Source organism: Tachyglossus aculeatus, chromosome 4, assembly GCF_015852505.1.
Source record: "Tachyglossus aculeatus isolate mTacAcu1 chromosome 4, mTacAcu1.pri, whole genome shotgun sequence".
Taxonomy (NCBI): Eukaryota; Metazoa; Chordata; class Mammalia; order Monotremata; family Tachyglossidae; genus Tachyglossus; species Tachyglossus aculeatus.
The window spans coordinates 117,787,210-117,804,680 of record NC_052069.1 but is presented as its reverse complement, the minus strand read 5'-3'; the positions used below and the strand labels follow the sequence as shown (position 1 = coordinate 117,804,680).

Here is a 17,471-nt window from a genome sequence, read left to right as displayed (position 1 = left end):
TGGGGACGGATGTTTGTGAGCTTCAGGAAGAGGCAGCCCACAGATGGTATAGAAACCTTGGCAGTAGAGCACGTACTGGGGAACTGGTAGAAAAGGAAATGCTTTCAGACTCCCCCAGGGGAGTCACCGGCAGAACATCTAATCGTAGCCAAACCTGGCTGGGCCATCCTTCCAGCTAGTGCTCCGAGTTCAAACGGCACCCGCTCCAAAGGTCGAGGCCGTGGGTGCTGCTGGCTCTGAGGCAGTGTCGGAGGCCTTGAGCTCTCAGCCAGGGCCCCCAGGCCCATCACCCAAACCACCTGGATTCTGGGAAGCACTTTCCAAACAGGGGTCCTGTTTCCCAAAGGAGACCCCGCCCCGGGGGAGCGAAGGTGTTTGTCTATGATCCTTCAGGAGCAGAACTGGGATGAGACGCAAGCTGACTCATTCCAGCCCACTTAACCTGCCACCTCCTTCCCAAATCCCTGGCCACACCACCCTGGCTATCCAGGCCCTGGACAAGTGGTCTGGTGCTCGGGCTTTGGACCGGTGCCCAAAGCCCAAGTCCCACTCAAGCTCAAGTTTAAGATGCCTCTAAACCCATCAATCTCCATGCAAAGGGTGCCTCCCTGGAGAATAAGCATGAATGTGTACTGGTGTTGAGGGGAGGAAGAGTAAATAGTTCTATGAAATTCAAGTTTGCTTCCTGACTTGCCCCCGCACCTGAGTCAGAGAGAGGATGGCAGTGACATCATAGCTTTGAAAGAACTTTATTAGAAAGCTGTTCTAAGCGAAGACTTCCATTTTCAATAATTAGGATTTTGTCAAATTCCAGTTGAAACTAGCTAGATTGTGATTTTTGCATTGATCTTTGTATCCTGTGCTTCCTGGTAGGCCAAACCGGTGGGATGGAAAGGCGACTCCTTGATCTGCACCATTCACAGCTATTCAGGGGGTTTGGGGGAACGGGGGACCACAGTTGCAGCGCCAGCAGCCATAGGAGGAGGTAGGGAGACTGGGGGAGGGGGCACTGTGATCCAAGTGCTCAGTACAGTGCTTTGCCCACAGTAAGCGCTCAATAAATGCTATTGAATGAATCACAGCTCCAGGAGCACAACCAGCCTTCCGAGGACAGAAACGGTGCAAGTGATCCACCCGGGGAGGGAGTGGGGGGCGGGCGGGGAGGCCGCAGGGAGAGTCTCCCTCTTCATCTGCCCACCACCTCTCCCACCAGGCAGAAGTCTAGGTCAAGTGGGCACACACACAGGCCCAGTAGAGCTGGGGGGCTGATTCAGAAAGGAGAAAAGCTCCCTTCGAGGAAACGATTTGGATTTTTACCTTGAAAAATCCCTGAGATTTCTCCCCCTCTGGCAATCAATGCTGGGATGGCTCCCAATCCCCGACCCACAGGCTGCCCTGCCCCTTGAATCACGGGCATGGCCGGACCCCTAGCAGAGGAGGAGGAGGAGGAGCTGAGCCACTCCCCACCCAACAGGGAGGCATGCATCTCCTTCTTGATCGGGTCTCTTGTGCCCCGAGCCCTCTCCTTCTCCTCCCCTTCTTCTCCTGTCCTCTTGGCTGAGACCTCCCAGATCTAAAGCAGGCAGCACAGGCTCTGGGGAGGGTCCTAACTCCCCCTCCCCTCAGCCCCTTGCTGCATGGGGATGCAAGGGAAAAAAAAAAAGGTGCAACAGATGAGGAACATAAATATGAATAAAAAAGGAAAACTAAGAGGACAGGCTAATAATTAGACAAAAATCTATAAAAAATAGTTTTCAAATAAATACAAAATAAATAGGCTTTGAGAAGTACAATGTGTTACGTCAGTGGAATGTGAGGCAGGTCCCGCGTGGCCCCCACTGGGAACTGGCCCGGGATCCCTGGGGCACCGGAAACCTGATCCTTAAAGCAGACCTTAATGCAGTCGGAGGAAATCATCATTGTATATCCACCCCCTTTCCCCTTTCTACTGTGTCGGATGTCCTCTGGAAGCAAGGCAAGAATGTGCCTCGGGCTCCAGCCAGATCACGGCTGGGGCCCGTGCAACCCAAGGCCTCCGAGCTTCGTTGCCCCTCCCTTCCCACCAGCTGAGGGTTCTATCTGGGGAAAGAAGGGAGGCCGTCTAGGCTGTGGATTCGGCTGAGGGATGAGCCCTGGCCGCTGCTAAGCGGAGCTGAGGGACGAGGCCCTGGTCGCGGTACCGTCGGAGGAAGGAAGCCATGCGTCGGGATGCTGGGCTGCACGGCAGTGGACACATTCCTCTGGCTGGACCCTGAAAGCCATGCACGTCAACAACATGCGAGGTAACCGTCTGCCGCCGGCCTCACGTCTCTCGGGCCCACCACTACCACCCCACCCACAAAGCCCGGCGGGGACCAGGACTGCTTTGAGACTACACCGGACTTGGAAAATGCCATTTGGAAGATTCAACCAGAAGCCCTCCTGACCCCAGGAACTTCAGTAAACATGAGAGACACGGCCTGGTAAGCAGCAACCCCGAGCAAAGACTTAACGGGGAAACTCTTAGCTAGTTAGAGGCTACTAGCCCTTTGGGGCGGATAACTTGGTGGCGGCTAGATGCGAGACAGTGAAAATAAGCCAGCTCCCAAGCCCCTCCTTCAACAGACACCGCTGGGAACAACCCCCTCCTCCCTTTCAGGGAGCCGGAGGCGGTTGTTCCCACTGCCACGGGCCCAATGGGGAAGGGACTTCCCCCCGGAAGGTCCACACTAGGTCACGGACCAGGTCAGCGGGACCAACCGGCCGGCCCAAGGCTCCAGCTCCTCCCCGCCACTGCCACCCTCGCCCACACCTCCGGGGTTTTCACAGCTTGGCTTGAGTCACTTAGTGTCAACACATTCACAGAATGAGATGGCTATATATCCTGGGTCCGCGGCCCAAGATGGGAGTCCGAAACGCCCGGGGCTGTGACCGCCCCGTCACCGAGACTGAACCCCGAGAGTGATCTTCAGGTTCTCGTACACCACGTAGCTGATGCTCACGGCCGGGATCACCTTCATGAAGTTTGGGGCCAAGCCTCGGTACAGGCCGAACGCCCCTTCTGTCCTCAGGATGTGTTTGAAGAGGCTGCTCATGGTCACCTCTGGGGCTCCCTCGATCGAAGCTGGAGGGAAGAGAGGCCATCGATGTGTCAAAGAGGCCCTCGCTCACAAAGCAAACCCCCTCCCCCGGCCTGGGGGCTTCTTGGGCACTGCCCGAGAAACAGCTCTTACCCTGGGCCTGCATGCGGGTCCTCACGAGGGCCAGGGGGTAACTTGCCAACTGCCCACACGTGCTGGATATGGTCCCGCAGGCTAAGAGGACGAACACGCCGGGGTCTGCGCTGTTCACTGCGTAGCGCTGCAACCAAGCGTTCTTTAGGGTCTAAAGGAGAGACGTGGAAGGGTGAGTGGCACAACTGCCCTGCCGCTCGTCCGAGAAGATTAGAGGGAGTGGCGGGGAGGAAGGCAGATGATGATGTGCAGAGAACTGCAAAACGGGTCATTCTAAAATGGGATCTTAGAGATTCAGATTCTCTTCGGCATTACTGCCAGATTAAGCTCCCCCAACCCCCTTACTTACCCTCCTCCTCCCTGCAAGAAAGCTTCAAAGGAGGCTCTAATTCTTGTGCCCAGCCCCAGCCCCAGGCAGAAAGTTCCCCTAAGGGCAACGGATGGACGGGGAGAAACTCGCCCCCTTGGATGCCGCGGCTGCTCACCTCGTACACAGCCAGGTCGATGCCGGCGTACGGAATGATCCCGAGCATGTTGGGGATGTAGCCTTTGTAGAAAGCCGCCATCCCCTCTTTAGACATGATCTTCTTGGCACAGTCCAGCATGCCAGAATACTGCCCGGTTTTCCGCAGGGCCATTCGGGTCTTTAGAACCTGGAACGTCAGCAGGCACATCAGCCCAAGGAAACCGTTACTCGGACGTTCGCGGGGAGGAGGAGAAAGCCTAGCCTGCCCCAGGCACCCAACAGCAAAAAGGGCCCCATCACCAAAGAACCTTCGGCACATTCCGTCGCGTTTGGACGCCTCCAGACCTCTTCGCTTTACGTCTCACCTGAGCCTCCGTTGGGAGGCGGAGAGAGACAACCCCCTGCCCCCCTCCTCCCCACCAGTGCCCGGCAGCAGGGCTCACCTCCATTGGATAGATGCTGCTCTGGGCGATAGCGCCTGCCAGAGAACCTGCAACCAGCCTCTCGTGAATCCTCAGAGTCTCCTGGTCAGTCCCAACGAGCCGTTTGATCTGGAGAGAAGGGAAGAGGAACAGGCTGAGGTCATGAGCCCACTTTGGACCAATCCCCGCTTCCCCTGCTCCCTACCCATGCTGTCCGGGGCCGAGCCTTTGGGAGAAGTGGAGAATCACCAGCTCTACAGGCTTCAGTCACCCACTTCAGCCTCCTTCTCCAGTAAGTTCCGGGATCTGCTCTGAATCTCAAAGCGACCGTGGCATCTGATGGGGCTACCGCCGCCCCTCCTCACCCCTGGTTTGGCCGTCAAAGACATGCCTCCATTTTACAGCCACCCCTCCCTGAGCCTGCCGCAGAACTGGGATGAAGGGCTCCGATCCCACCCCTCACCTGCTCATAAGCCATGAACTTGATGGCGGACTCGGGGGCAATCTTCAGGACGTTGATGCCGTTGCCGCGCCACAGCGATCTGGCCCCTCCTTCGCGGATCATCTGGGTGAAGCCGCCGACGATGCACATGTTGTTGCTGCGGGAGGCGTGGACCTGGTAGGGGATGAGGGAGTTGGAGGGAAGGGGACAGACTCTGGTCAGCTCCAACTCCACAGGGACTTCAGGTCTGGGACTTGCCCGTTCTCAAAGAAGGGCTTTTTCTTGCCCAAATGATGAACCGAGGCTCAAGGAGGGGAATGTGGCAGACATTCACAGTACTTCGCTTCAATAAGACTGCATGAAGCCAACATTTATGGCTTAACAGCCACCCTCAACCACATCAGCACAAGGCGGGGGCAGGGGAAAAGGAAGAAAACAGAGAGGATGAGCCTGCTCTGGGGCCAGGGGTGGACTCTACCATCCAGAGCAACTTCTCTCCCTTCCCGCCACCTGGCATGGAGACAAGTAGGGTAAAGGGGGCTGGGGGAAACTGGGGGACTGGTTCTCCGCTGAGAGGTGTCAAAGTCCAAATGCAGTCCTCTCGCAATCCTATTTCACAATTGCTTCTGACATCAATTCTGCTCAACTCTGTCCTGTCTCCGTGGACCCGGGGAACCTGCCAAAGCCACTCTGAAGCTTCCGACTGACCTGAGAGCCTGATGAGGACCTGCTCTTTTCCGAAGTCCCCTTGCAAGGTGGATGGGGGACATGGGGGGAAAGGGGGTAATAATAATAATAATGATAGTATTTTTTAAGCGCTTACTATGTGCAAAGTACTGTTCTGAGCGCTGGGGAGGTTACAAGGTGATCAGGTTGTCCCACAGGGGGCTCACAGTTTTAATCCCCATTTTACAGATGAGGTAACAGGCACAGAGAAGTTAAGTGACTTGCCCAAAATCACACAGCGGAGCCGGGATTTGAACCCATGACTTATGACTCCAAAGCCCGTGCTCTTTCCACTGAGCCACGAGATTGCTCCCATCCCAAATCTCATAAAGCAGCTCTGAAATGACCTGGATAAAAGTTTATCGTCTAGAAGCAAAAGGTTTCTCATGCCCTAGGAACACCGCACTGGTACGTGGGAGAATACCAAACCTGAAATCATCTCACAGGACTTACAAGGCAGCTGGCCACTTATTAATACCCATCCCCCATCCCTTGTGTCTACCTATTTATTCAATTATACATTTGATACTCTGCTGATGAATGGTTTTTATGGTAGTCTCCCCTTTCTAGACTGTGAGCCCGCTGTTGGGTAGGGACTCTTTATATGTTGCCAACTTGTACTTCCCAAGCGCTTAGCATAGTGCTGTGCACACAGTGAGCGCTCAATAAATACGATTGAATGAATGAATGAATGGAAGTTCTCTGTGTGCAAGTAATGTGTCACTTTTCCATTCCATACTTCTCCAGTGCTTAATGCGGCGCGCTGCATCCAATGGACACTTGATAAATGCTATTCCTATTAGGTGGAGCAAATCTCTCCTGGGGTTTCCTTCCTTCTTACCTGCATGAGCACCTTTAGCCTGTCCAGCGGGGCTGTGCAGGTTCTGGACACGGCACCGGCCGCTCCCCCAGCCACGAGATGTCTCCACCACATCCCTGTCTGCCTCTCTTCCACCGTGAACTCATCTGGAACTGTCAAGTTCTCACCGACATCAAAGATCTGCAAGAAAACGAAGGCGACAACTTACTGCAATCGCTCGGGAATCCCACGGACAACAGGTTCCACCCGCTTGCCCTCTTCTGGAACAGATCGCAAGTGACAGACTGGCAGGTAAGCAATCTTGCCAGTGTGCTTAAGGGACAGGGTGGGGTGTCAGAAAGAGAAAGTCTATTTCCAAAACCAGTAAGCGACTTGCTGGGATCCTGGACGAGTCATTTCGTGTATCAGTGCCACCAGTTTCCTCTACCAATTGTGGGGTGGGGGGAAGAGGACTAACTCGTTTGCCTCCTAACCTAGTTAGGAGCATGAATGAGGCACTGCCTAAGTGCTCTGACTTCTGTGGTGAACCATTAATATTTTTCTAGAGGCTGTTGGTAGCTGCTTTTTACCTGCTGTTGAGCCTATGGGATTGTGGCTGGGGAGGGGGGAGGGAATGTTCAATCTAGGCATTTCAATGGATCCATTTCAATGTATTGTAGCTTTCGGAAAGCGCCAACGGTAGTAGAGAGGGTACGGGGTTTCGAAGGACACCTCGAACAGTTGGAAAAGGGGTGGGAAGGCTCTTCCCTGTGTTGACCACTTCCACGGGCTCCCGCATATAGGGGAGAGAGGAGGAAGCCAAGAGAGTCACTCAGTGCTGCCACTCACTGAAGTGAAGAGCAGTAGTGTGGTCTAGTGAAAAGAGCTCGGGCCTAGGAGTCAAGAAGATCTGAGTTTTAATCCTAGGTTCTGCCATTTGCCTGCTGTGTGGCCTTGGGTAAGTCACTGAACTTCTCGGTGCCTCCGTTACCTCATCTGTAAAACTGAAAATTAAGATTGTGAGCTCTATGTGGGACAGGGACTACGTCCAACATGATTATCTTGAATCTACCTCAGCACATAGTAGGTGCTTAACAAATACCACAAAAAAAGGGAAAGCCAAACCAATCAGACAGTGACTGGGGAGGATGTACAGGACCCTCAGCCGCCCTGAGGTGAGGGGAAGCGGGCCGTGTGACTGGGAGAACAGGATACAGGGAGAGCTGGTGCTGTGGACCCTGGATAGACTCAGGACACAGAGAGGGATCAGAGAGGATCTCTGGAGGTTCAGAGTCAGTGGCTAGGACCCTGAAGGACTGAGGCTCCTGCCCCTAAAGGGGACGAAGAATATGAGCTCTCAAACACTTATAGGGAAATACAGAGGGTCCTGAAGGGGAAAGTAGTGCATTCATGGAAAGGTAGCCTGAACTGGATTTGTTCTCATTTCTTATCTTAAGAACTTATTAAATATTTTTGACACCTCAGGGCTTGGTGCCTACCTGCGGTGGGGGCTGGAGGAATAGCTCAGGGCGCCAGGGAAACACAGGGAGCACGGGCACGGGCGGGGGTGCTTTGTCCGTGAGCTTCGTGGAGCCACCCCTCAGGGACGGGTGGTAGACAAGGACCCAGTGAGCGCTGAAGCTGAAGCCTAAGCATCTCCCCAAAGGCTCGAAGTGGTAGTAGTGATAGGGGGTGCAGGGATTTGGGAAGCAGTGAGTAGGCCACCCCAAAAATCTGTGTTACAAGAATGGAAGAATCAGAGAGCTTTAGGACTTAAAGGAGGCTGACTTTGGAACGGTTAATAATAATAATAATAATTGTGGAATTTGTTATGCACTTATTATGTGTCAGGCACTGTTCTAAGCACTGGGGTAGATACAAGATAATCAGGTTGGACACAGTCCCTGTCCCACATAGGACTCACACTCTTAATCCCTGTTTTACAGATGGGGAAACTGAGTAAGGCACAGAGAAGTTAGGTGACTTTACCATGGTCACTGAGCAGACAAGTGGTGGAGCCGGGATTAGAATAATAATAATAATAATGGTATTTGTTAAGCGCTTACTATGTGCAAAGCACTGTTCTAAGCACTGGGGGGGGTACAAGGTGATCAGGTTGTCCCACGTGGGGCTCACAGTCTTAATCCCCATTTTACAGACGAGGCAACTGAGGCACAGAGAAGTTAAGTGCCTTGCCCAAGGTCACACAGCTGACAGGTGGTGGAGTCGGGAGAACCCAGGTTCTTCTGATTCCCGGGCCCTAAAGCAACTCTGGGGGCTCTTTTGGTTGGGATTTAGGGCTGAAAACCCTAGATAATGTCACACGCTCCTGACAAGGAAAGTAGGGGTGGGAGGAAGCCCACCCAGAGGCAGAGAAAATGCCAGAAGAATAATTCCATGGGAAATCCTGAAGACTAATAGTGAGTTACAAGAGAGGAGGCTTCGATAAGGACATTTTTAAGGAAAGGTGAGATCAGGTACAGCGGGTAGAGTGCGCTGAAGGGGAAACCAGAGATACCTGATTTAAATATGATGTACCTAAAAGCGTTGAGGGGAGTGTTGGGGGGCAAGTTGGAGGCTAACTTAAGGAAAGAGTAGGAAGAGAAGGAAACCCAGGAACACACACCAGACTGCCCAAGTTGCAAAAGACATTTGAACATTGTGAGCAAATGAGCTGGAAGACCAGATATATCTCTCCATATTTTTTTTTAACTTAAAAACTATGCTCTTTCTAAATTCACGAAATATGAACTGCAGGAAAAACCAGCTATTAGTGTTATATTTTATAGGAAAACAGGAATGTTGGGTTAGGAGGGTATCAGAAGATGGGTTTGGGGCAATGAATAGGTCAGTGGTGAAAAAGTCATCTGGAATAAGGCGCAACTTATTACAATGTGCGTGCATTGTAAGATCAGTAAATGAAACATCTGTTTCTATTAATTATTTTATCAGCTTTTTTAAAAATAACCACACTGCTCCGTGAAACTGCCGATTCAGACTGCCTAAAGAGCAGGAGAACAGCATCAAAGAGCTTTCTCTCATGACTGAGGTAGCCCAATTCCTGCACAGCTCCACAGTGAGTGAGTCAGGCTAGAATCTGACCGCTGGGGTCACTGGATGGTGTAGAGAAAGATTTTTGAAACCCAATGTGTAACCAGATCATACCAGCAGAACATTATGCAACACTTCTGTGTACATATCATCGAAGCCCCACTGCTTGCATATCGCTTTCCGGTCTTGGTTAGGCCCCGAGCAGGCCAAAGCCGGTTCTGATCCCACCTCTGGGGCTATGGTCCACTCAAACCGGTCAGTCAGCCCTCCCATCTCTGCTACTCTCTGCTGGAGTGCTCCATCTCCTAAGGCGGGGGTTAGAAGCCACGCTGGAGCAGGAAGAAGAAAATGTTCTGGGAATGTTGGCTAACCTTGATCGTATTAATCGTTAATGACCAACTCAAAAAAAAAAAAAAGAATCAGGAGAGAAACATGCAGGGAGAGGGCATGACGTTACCGTAGAGTGCTTCCAGTACAAGATGATCTCAGGAACGTTTTCGACAGGGTGCAGGAGGTGGTAGTCCCTCCACTCATTCCAGTCGATCGTCATGGTCCCATTTTTGTCCATGCTGCGGGGGGAAGAATAAGACGCGCCATGAAGCCATGCCCTGCATCCACGGGCCCCTCCTGTCAGTACGCATCCAACCGCTGGGACGGCACGGACCAAGCAAAGCCCTTGCTAAGGAGTCACCGCCCCTCTGGTCACGTTGGCGAGTAAAACGTCCATGTGACGGGTGGCGTTCCCACCTCCCACACTTCACGGAAACAGAGAGGGCCGCAGGTTGGACTCAATGTTCTGAACGGGCAGGGTTTGGGGTCCCGCATACTTACTAGGTGACAGGGCCCCAGAAATGGCCCGTCCGTATTCTGACAGACAGGACAGGGGGTGGGAGGCAAAGGAGAAAGAGAGACACAGAGAGGAAAAACAGTGCAAATAAGTCCTCATTCGCAGACAATAGTGAGACAAGCATACAGTGTTAAGCAATTAGACAGAAAAGAATGGACCGACTCCTCTCCAAAGCAAACAACCTGGGGAGAACACCCTCGCCTTTTTGGGTCTGGCCTACCAAAGAAAACGATCAGATCATCGGTGGCTTCACCCTGGGCCTCAGAGTTGTTATAGGGAAAAAGGGGAAAGAATCAGAATCCAAGGAACGAGAGAGACAAGGAGTTATCCACTCTAACCTGTTTCCAGACAGGACTGGAAATAAACCATCCAGAAAAGAGAGTTATGCACCCTGTTCTTTATAAGAAGAGTTCCCTTAGTAACGTGTTTCCATGGCTCTCAATCCTTGACGACAGAAAATTGTTCCTGACGCCCAACAAATCTCTCTTGGTGCATTTGAAATTCATCCACTCTTGGACTCTCAACTGAAGTTAAGGACAGAAGTTCACCACCATCACCCAAAATCCTTGCATCTTCTTAGGAGTCTCCCCAACCCAGCCTTCTCTTCTCCTTGCTAAGTGACCTACTTCTCCTAAACTTCCTCAGATTGGCTCAGGATCATTGCAATGGATGCTCAAACGCCACTGACTGGTTACAGTGGCACCTTAATCTACTAACAGCATTTACTGAGCATCTACTGTGTGAGGAGCACTGTACTAAGTAAGCACTTGGGAGAGATTCAGAAGAATTAGTACACATGGATCCCTGCCCTTGAGGAACTTGCAATCTAGTAGGGGAGACAGACACTTGAATAAGGCACAGAACGGAGGAAGTAATAGAACATATAATGTAGATGTTATAAGTGCTAAGAGACTCTGTGAGTTCTTTAAGTGGCACCAAGGACTGTAGTGGGGCAGGAGAGGTGAGAAAACAGCACAGGAAGTTCATTTGAATGAAATGAAGAGTGGGAGTTGGGATATAGTGGGAGAATAGAGTGGACAGGAGGAGGGAATGAACTGATTGAGAAGCTTTAAAGCCAACGGTCGGAGTGTCTGCTCTGAAATAGAAAAGACTGGGCCAGCACTGTAGCTTTTTCAAGGGTGGTGGACTTTTTCAGAACATTCTAGAAAACTGACCCTCCAATGTAACCTCAGCCCTGCCCAGGGGGCAGCAGGAGAGCAGTTTACTCTTAAAGCAAGATTACTTATTCATTCTCTTCAAATGTCACTAGTCAAAGTCCAGATCAACAGAAGTTCAGTGGTGGAAGGAAAGGCACCGGTGTCAGGGTGTGCGCACACGACAGCGGTGGGGAAGGTCAGTCTGAGAGCATCTCTTTCGTCAAGCATGTACTGAAGAGCATGCAGATTTGGTTAAACACTCACCTCTTAAGGATTTTCTCTGCCTGTTGTTCAGAGATCTTGACCCCCAAATCCCGCAGGGACTGCATGATTTCCTGAGCATCGATGCACCCTGAAACAACAGAACCCACTGAGCTGAGAACAAACCGCCCAACAGGGCCAAAGGACAGGGGACGGTTGGGGGACGGGAGGGGGAGAGAGTTGGGTAGGAGGTAGAGGGGAGGAGGGATGTTGGGTAGGGGGAGGGAGGGGCGAGACAGGACAGACAACGACACAGAACCACTGCTCACACAGGACCTAATGTACTGAACACTGTCCTCACCATCATTCTTCTTGTCCAAACTCTTAAACACCAGTCTTAGTTTCTTCTCATGATCTTGGAGATAGTGAACAAACTCCTCAAAATCCAACTGGCCATCCAAGTCCTTGTCTCCAGCTTTCACGATTTTCTGAAAAGGAAAAAAACAACAACAAAAAAACCATGGTTCGACACCTTTCTTTGAATATGCTTCCCTGCCTCCTCCCACTCCATGGCACCCATTCCCAAGGAAATGTGCCAGATTCTCGGGTGGAAGCGGAACAAAGACTTCTGTGTTGCTTTTGAGGCAACCTGGCCTCTCCTCGGGGACATTACCATCTCGTTTGGGCCATGGTCTTTTCAGAGCCACCATTGAGATGCTGAACACAATTTGCCAAGCTCAAGCTTGCTCCCTGATTCCAAGTCACTTCCCCGTCAGGCAGTGTGAAAAGGAACGGTCTCTAAGAGAGGCACTGTTCACTGGCCAGAGCCTGCTTTGAAGGAATAAAGTCCCGGATTTTCCTTTAAGAGCATATTTCAAGCCAGGCTAAGCTGGTTTGCTACCCTACGGCTATGCCCCTTTGCACGGGCCTGACTAACCCGGGGCTCTCTGGGAAGGGAAGAAGTTTTAGGACTCATGAGTCAGCAAGGCCCAGGATCACTAACTGGGACAAATCTAAATGCGGAGAGGAAAAGAACTCCGGCTCCTTAACTCGCTTGAAGATCTGGCTGTAGTCCAACTTCCCCTGCCCACCTCTCAAAAGAAAATTAACAGCATGGTACGGAGCCAAACCCCCCGCTGAGCAGCTGCCAGGACCAGCTTGCTAGAGACACCAGGAGATCTTGGGAGGCCCAAGGAAAGAGCCAGAGATTGTTCAGCCGGGCAGGCATTCGAAGGTTCTGCCAGGGCCCGAGAGTTAGGAAGATGGATGATGTGTCCAAAACTGATTCTCCAAACAGAGTGTGTGACACCAGCCACACTTAGCGATATCTAACATACTTAGAAACACCAGAACATAATCTCACTTTACTGAGAGCCTTTCTGTAGCCATGGGCCTCAAATACCTTTAGTTTAGCAACTGGGATCCATCGTTCTTAGATGACCAGTCCTTAGGATGGTTTTCATGCTAGCGAAAGAACCACCGAAAGGAAGATTAGATGGATCCCGATGGATTCGGTGCCACTGGACTCGGATGCCACCTGCCGCCTGGATCATGTCCACTGGACAGCAAATACCGCAAAAAGGAAGCGACCATCCTTTCAACAGAGTGGCACTTTTACAGGTTCAACCTGCTGCTTCATCTGCCGACTAGTCACACACCATTGAAGAGCCTGTTTGTAAACGGGCTAGTTCTCTTTGGCTCCAATGGCTAAATTTGGGAATTCCCTCTTCCTGCTAACACTCTGAGCTGGTTCTTGGCTCAGAAAGACAGCCCAACCCCTGTAAAAGTGAGAAGTGCTGAAAGGACACCCTCTCACACCAATGCTCAGCCAACTCAACGCAGAACTGGCGGAGGATGAAGACAGATGCTATCACACATCAGGGCTGCTGCTGCCCCGTGGGCCTCCCTTTTTTATTACCTATTAACAATCACTCTGCCAGAGGCTTGCAAACTACATCTAGGGTTACTACACTGACTGCTTAGTAGGAGCCAAGCACCTCAGTTGAAGTCAATCGTCTTTACTGAACACTTACTATGTGCAAAGCACTGTACTAACTGCTTGGGAGAGTACAGTACGACAATAAACACACACATTCCCTGCTCACAATGAGCTTACAGTCTAGAGGGGGAGACAGACATTAATATAAATAGATTATAGATATGTACATAAGTGCTGTGGGGCTGGGAGGAGGGATGAATAAAGGGAGCAAGTCAGGGCCATGCAGGATGGGGTGGGAGAAGAGGAAAGGAGGGCTTAGTCAAGGAAGGCCTCTTGGAAGAGATGTGTCTTCGATAATGCCTTGAAGGAGGGGAGAGTCATTGTCTGTTGTGTATGAGGAGGGAGGGCGTTCCAGGCCAGAAGCAGGATGTGGGCAAGAGGTCGGCGGTGAGATAGACGAGATCAAGGTACAGTGAGAAGGTTAGCATTACAGGAGTGAAGTGTTTGGACTGGGCTGTACTAGGAGAGTAGACTGACGTGGTCACTTTGTATGACAATCAATCAATCAATCGTATTAATTGAGCGCTTACTGTGTGCAGAGCACTGTACTAAGCGCTTGAGAAGTACAAGTTGGCAACAACACTTCAGTGTCTGGACTAGAGGACTGGGTGAGATATGGATTCTTTTAAACCAGGCCCACAGTGGCCGGAAGGCATTTCAAAGTATTCTGAAACACCCCCCAGGGCAGTTAGGTGCAGGGCCTGGCATACACAGCCTCCTGAAACAGACAAGCCAGGCTCAATTTCACACCCACCTCAGCACTCTGGCTCACGAGAACATACCAAAGCACACAATCGGGGAGGCGGTGACATTAGCAGAGTAAGAAACTTTCCTGAGGCAAAGGGGGACACAGCTGCTCCTCCCCTAGAGTCCAGCAGCAGGGAGTTTAATCACGCTACTGGTGCTCTAAACATTTACCAAAGTCCTTGGGAGAAGCCGGATGTCACTGGCTCCGGAAAGCCATCTTAGAAAACTTGACAGCGGTCAGCCATCGGGCTGAAACGGCTGCGGGGACCTCTGTTAACTAAGTCTACCCTCAACTTCCCCATTTCAGAAATACCGCTTACAGGGACGGAATTTCTGTTCTACAATTCAATTCTTACCTTAGAAATCGGTTTCCCTGAACTTCCTGCCTGCCCCGTAAATCACATGGGAACCAGTCATTCTGAATGACGATGGGGTGAGGTAATTGGATGCCAGCCCAAGGCAGCTGAAAAAAAAAATTCCATTCTTTCCCTGATGCTTGCATTTCATACATTCCCATTTTGTACACTCTTTCCTTTCTAGGACTTGTCGTAAAGTCGTTCCTCCCTTCCCCGCCATACACACACACGCAGCCCCCCAAAAAAGGCTCTGGGACTACTCTCTCCACCCACCAAAAGAAGCAGCTAGCCATACAGACCTGTTTCCACTGGCGATAAGTAGAAAACTCTTGGGAAGGGACGTAGACACTTAGTTTGAAGATGGACTTGAGTTCGGCAGGAAGCCCCTTGGACTCAAAATACTGGAATTCTGTCTGGGTCTCACCAAACATGGGCACATAGAGGCAGAGGCAGAGCATCCTGGTTAGAGAAGCTTGCGCTCAGCTGCCCAAGGAGGAAGTAGGGGAGCTCTCCTGCCGGCGCTGTCTCGGCACGCGGACTGGAAATGCCGGCCGCCCGTTCAATGAGATATAAGGAGGAGCTGTCAGTGCTCGGCGGTTACTGGCTGCTCGAACCCTGCCCTTTTACTCAATTAAAAAAAAAAAATCCAGCATAAATCCTTCCCGGGCAACCAATGAGAACAGGGCTGCTGACAAGATAGCCGTGGCCTCGGATTGCTCGATGTGCACATTTGCAAAGAGCGGGGCCCACGTCACTCACTCCCCCGCTTTTAACTCTTCGCGGACAGGAGATTCTGGATGGCTGGCTCGCTCCTCCCTCAGTCGCACCCGACGAGCGAGTGAACAGTTCGGCCCATCGTTTTGACACAATGTTCTCAAGTCCACAGTTGACTTGAAAACTGCGCCTGTTTCTGCCCAGCCGACTTTTCCCTCCAGATCAACAATTCCCAGAATGGCAAGAGGACGGCTAAGTGACGCCAGTCCGAAACGGAATGCCCGTGGGAGCCTGGATCCACCGGATCCGACTGCGGCGTGTTTTAGGGAGTCGGGAAGGACGGAGGCTGAAGTCAGCCTTGACGCCATGGTTTCGGGGTGACGAGGTCTAGGTGTTTGGCAGGCAGCCGGTTTCAGAGTGCTGGCAGACAGAGAGCCGGAAACAACATCTGGGGCTGGTGGAGCCTTACATAAAACCCTCCCACCCTTCAAACACACATCAGTTTAACAGTGCCAGGAGGAGCCAGCATGCGAAGGATGTGAGGATTACCCGGCTCTACCCTGAAACTACCCCCATCTCCAACCCATTTTTTTTCTCCCACCCCCATCCCAAGCTCCCTGGCTTCCACAGCAAACCCTCCCCCCAAGACTGTGAGCTTATTATGGGCAGAGAATGTCTCTGTTTCTTGTTGTATTGTACTTTCCCAAGCACTCAGCACAGTGCTCTGCACAGTAAGCGCTTAATACAACTGAATGAAAGAATGAATGAATGAACACACCCAGTCCCTGATCTGTCTGCAGTCAGGCTCTCTCCCCAAGGATAAACTCTTTTGCTTTTCTCTGTCTGAGTTCTCCTGGTCATGGCCTTCTTGCTTCACCAGTTCCCATCTGCTATTCCTCTTCCCCCTTTTCAATAATAATAATAATTGTGGTATTTGTTAAGCGCTTACTTTGTGCCAGGCATTGTATGAAGCCCTGGGGTGGATACGTGGGTACAGTCCCTGTCCCACGTGGGGATCACAGTCTTAAACCTTATTTTAGAGATGATGTAACAAGCACAGAGAAGTGAAGTGACTTGGCCAAGGCCACACAGCAGAGAAGACGCAGGGTTGGGATTAGAACCTTCTTACTCTCAGGCCCATGCTCTATTATGCTTCCACCTTCCTCCAAGCCAGAGTGCTCAGCACAAATCCAAAGAGTATCTGTGAGCCCCGTGTGGGACAGGGATTACATAGTAAGTGTTTAACAAATACAATAATGAATGATAATGAGGAGACAACTTTGACTCTAGCTCTGTACTTGTGTGTTATGTAAATCTATAGAGAGAAATCTATATAATCTTTATTGTATAGATATCTCTATATATTATCTCATTCCTATCTCTCTCTATGAAATGAATGAGATAATGAGAGAAAGAGTGTTTGAGAACTAGGAGAAATTGCGACATAACAAATTATTATTACTACGTGAACGTGACCTTGCTAATTTTTTAAGTAATAGTATTCGTTAAGTGCTTACTATGCTCCAGGCGCTATATTAAGCACTGGGGTAGATACAAGCTAATCAGGTTGGCCACAATCCATATCCCACCTGGGGCTCACAGTCTTTATTCCCATTTTGGAAGCAGCATGGCCTAGTGGATAGAGCACAGGCTTGGGATTCAGAAGGCCATGGGTTCTAATCCCGGCTCCACCACTTGTCTGCTGTGTAAATTTAGGCAAGTCACTTTCCTCCCCTGTGACTAAATTCCCTCATCTGTAAAATGGGGATTAAGACTGTGAGCCATATGTCGGATAGAAACTGCGTCCAACCTGACTATCTGTATCTACCCCATTGTTTAGAACAGTGCCCGGCACATAGTAAGCATTTACCAAATACCATTAAAAATAAAAATTTACAAATGAGGTAACTGAGGCCCAGAGAAGTGAAGTGGCCCAAGTGAAGTGGCCCAAGGCCACATGGCAGACATGTGGCAGAGCCGGGATTAGAATCCACATCCTCTGATTCCCAGGCCTGTGCTCTTTCCACTAGGTCATGCTGCTTCTCTTTCTTGAAAAACGCTTGGGGCCTACTATCAGCAGGATTCATACTTTTCCGACTGAAGATGGCTTGCACTGCATTGTCCAGTTCACCTGTGGTCCACTGACACCCAGGAGAGGCAATGTCTGACTGAGGTAGGATATGCTTTGGCAATGAAAGATTTACACACACATACACCACACCCACCCACCCACCCCCACTTTGCGCTGCCCCTGCTGATCAACAAGACGGTCAGGGAGGAATTACCCGCCGAGTGTACTAGCACACCGAAGGCAAGTTAGCATGGACTTAAT

The 17,471-nt window shown here is 51.0% G+C and overlaps 1 protein-coding gene across 6 annotated transcripts in view; it reads right to left on the bottom strand.

The window, feature by feature from the left end:
- Positions 1-336: 336 nt before the first annotated feature.
- The window catches only part of SLC25A25 (solute carrier family 25 member 25), a 36,975-nt gene continuing 19,840 nt past the window's right edge, over positions 337-17,471 (bottom strand). For 2 of the 6 annotated variants that reach the window (XM_038744819.1, XM_038744820.1), the window contains exons 2-11: positions 11,685-11,811; positions 11,387-11,474; positions 9,950-9,985; positions 9,576-9,687; positions 6,110-6,268; positions 4,564-4,716; positions 4,122-4,229; positions 3,698-3,865; positions 3,213-3,363; positions 337-3,103 (exon numbers count right to left, since the gene is read on the bottom strand). In XM_038744819.1, the coding sequence (XP_038600747.1) occupies positions 2,919-3,103; positions 3,213-3,363; positions 3,698-3,865; positions 4,122-4,229; positions 4,564-4,716; positions 6,110-6,268; positions 9,576-9,687; positions 9,950-9,985; positions 11,387-11,474; positions 11,685-11,811 (1,287 nt within the window). In that variant the 3' untranslated portion in view covers positions 337-2,918. Of the gene's footprint in view, positions 3,104-3,212; positions 3,364-3,697; positions 3,866-4,121; positions 4,230-4,563; positions 4,717-6,109; positions 6,269-9,575; positions 9,688-9,949; positions 9,986-11,386; positions 11,475-11,684; positions 11,812-14,724; positions 15,020-17,471 lie in introns of those variants that run through there. The other 4 variants (XM_038744821.1, XM_038744822.1, XM_038744824.1 and 1 more) reach the window with 3 other exon arrangements.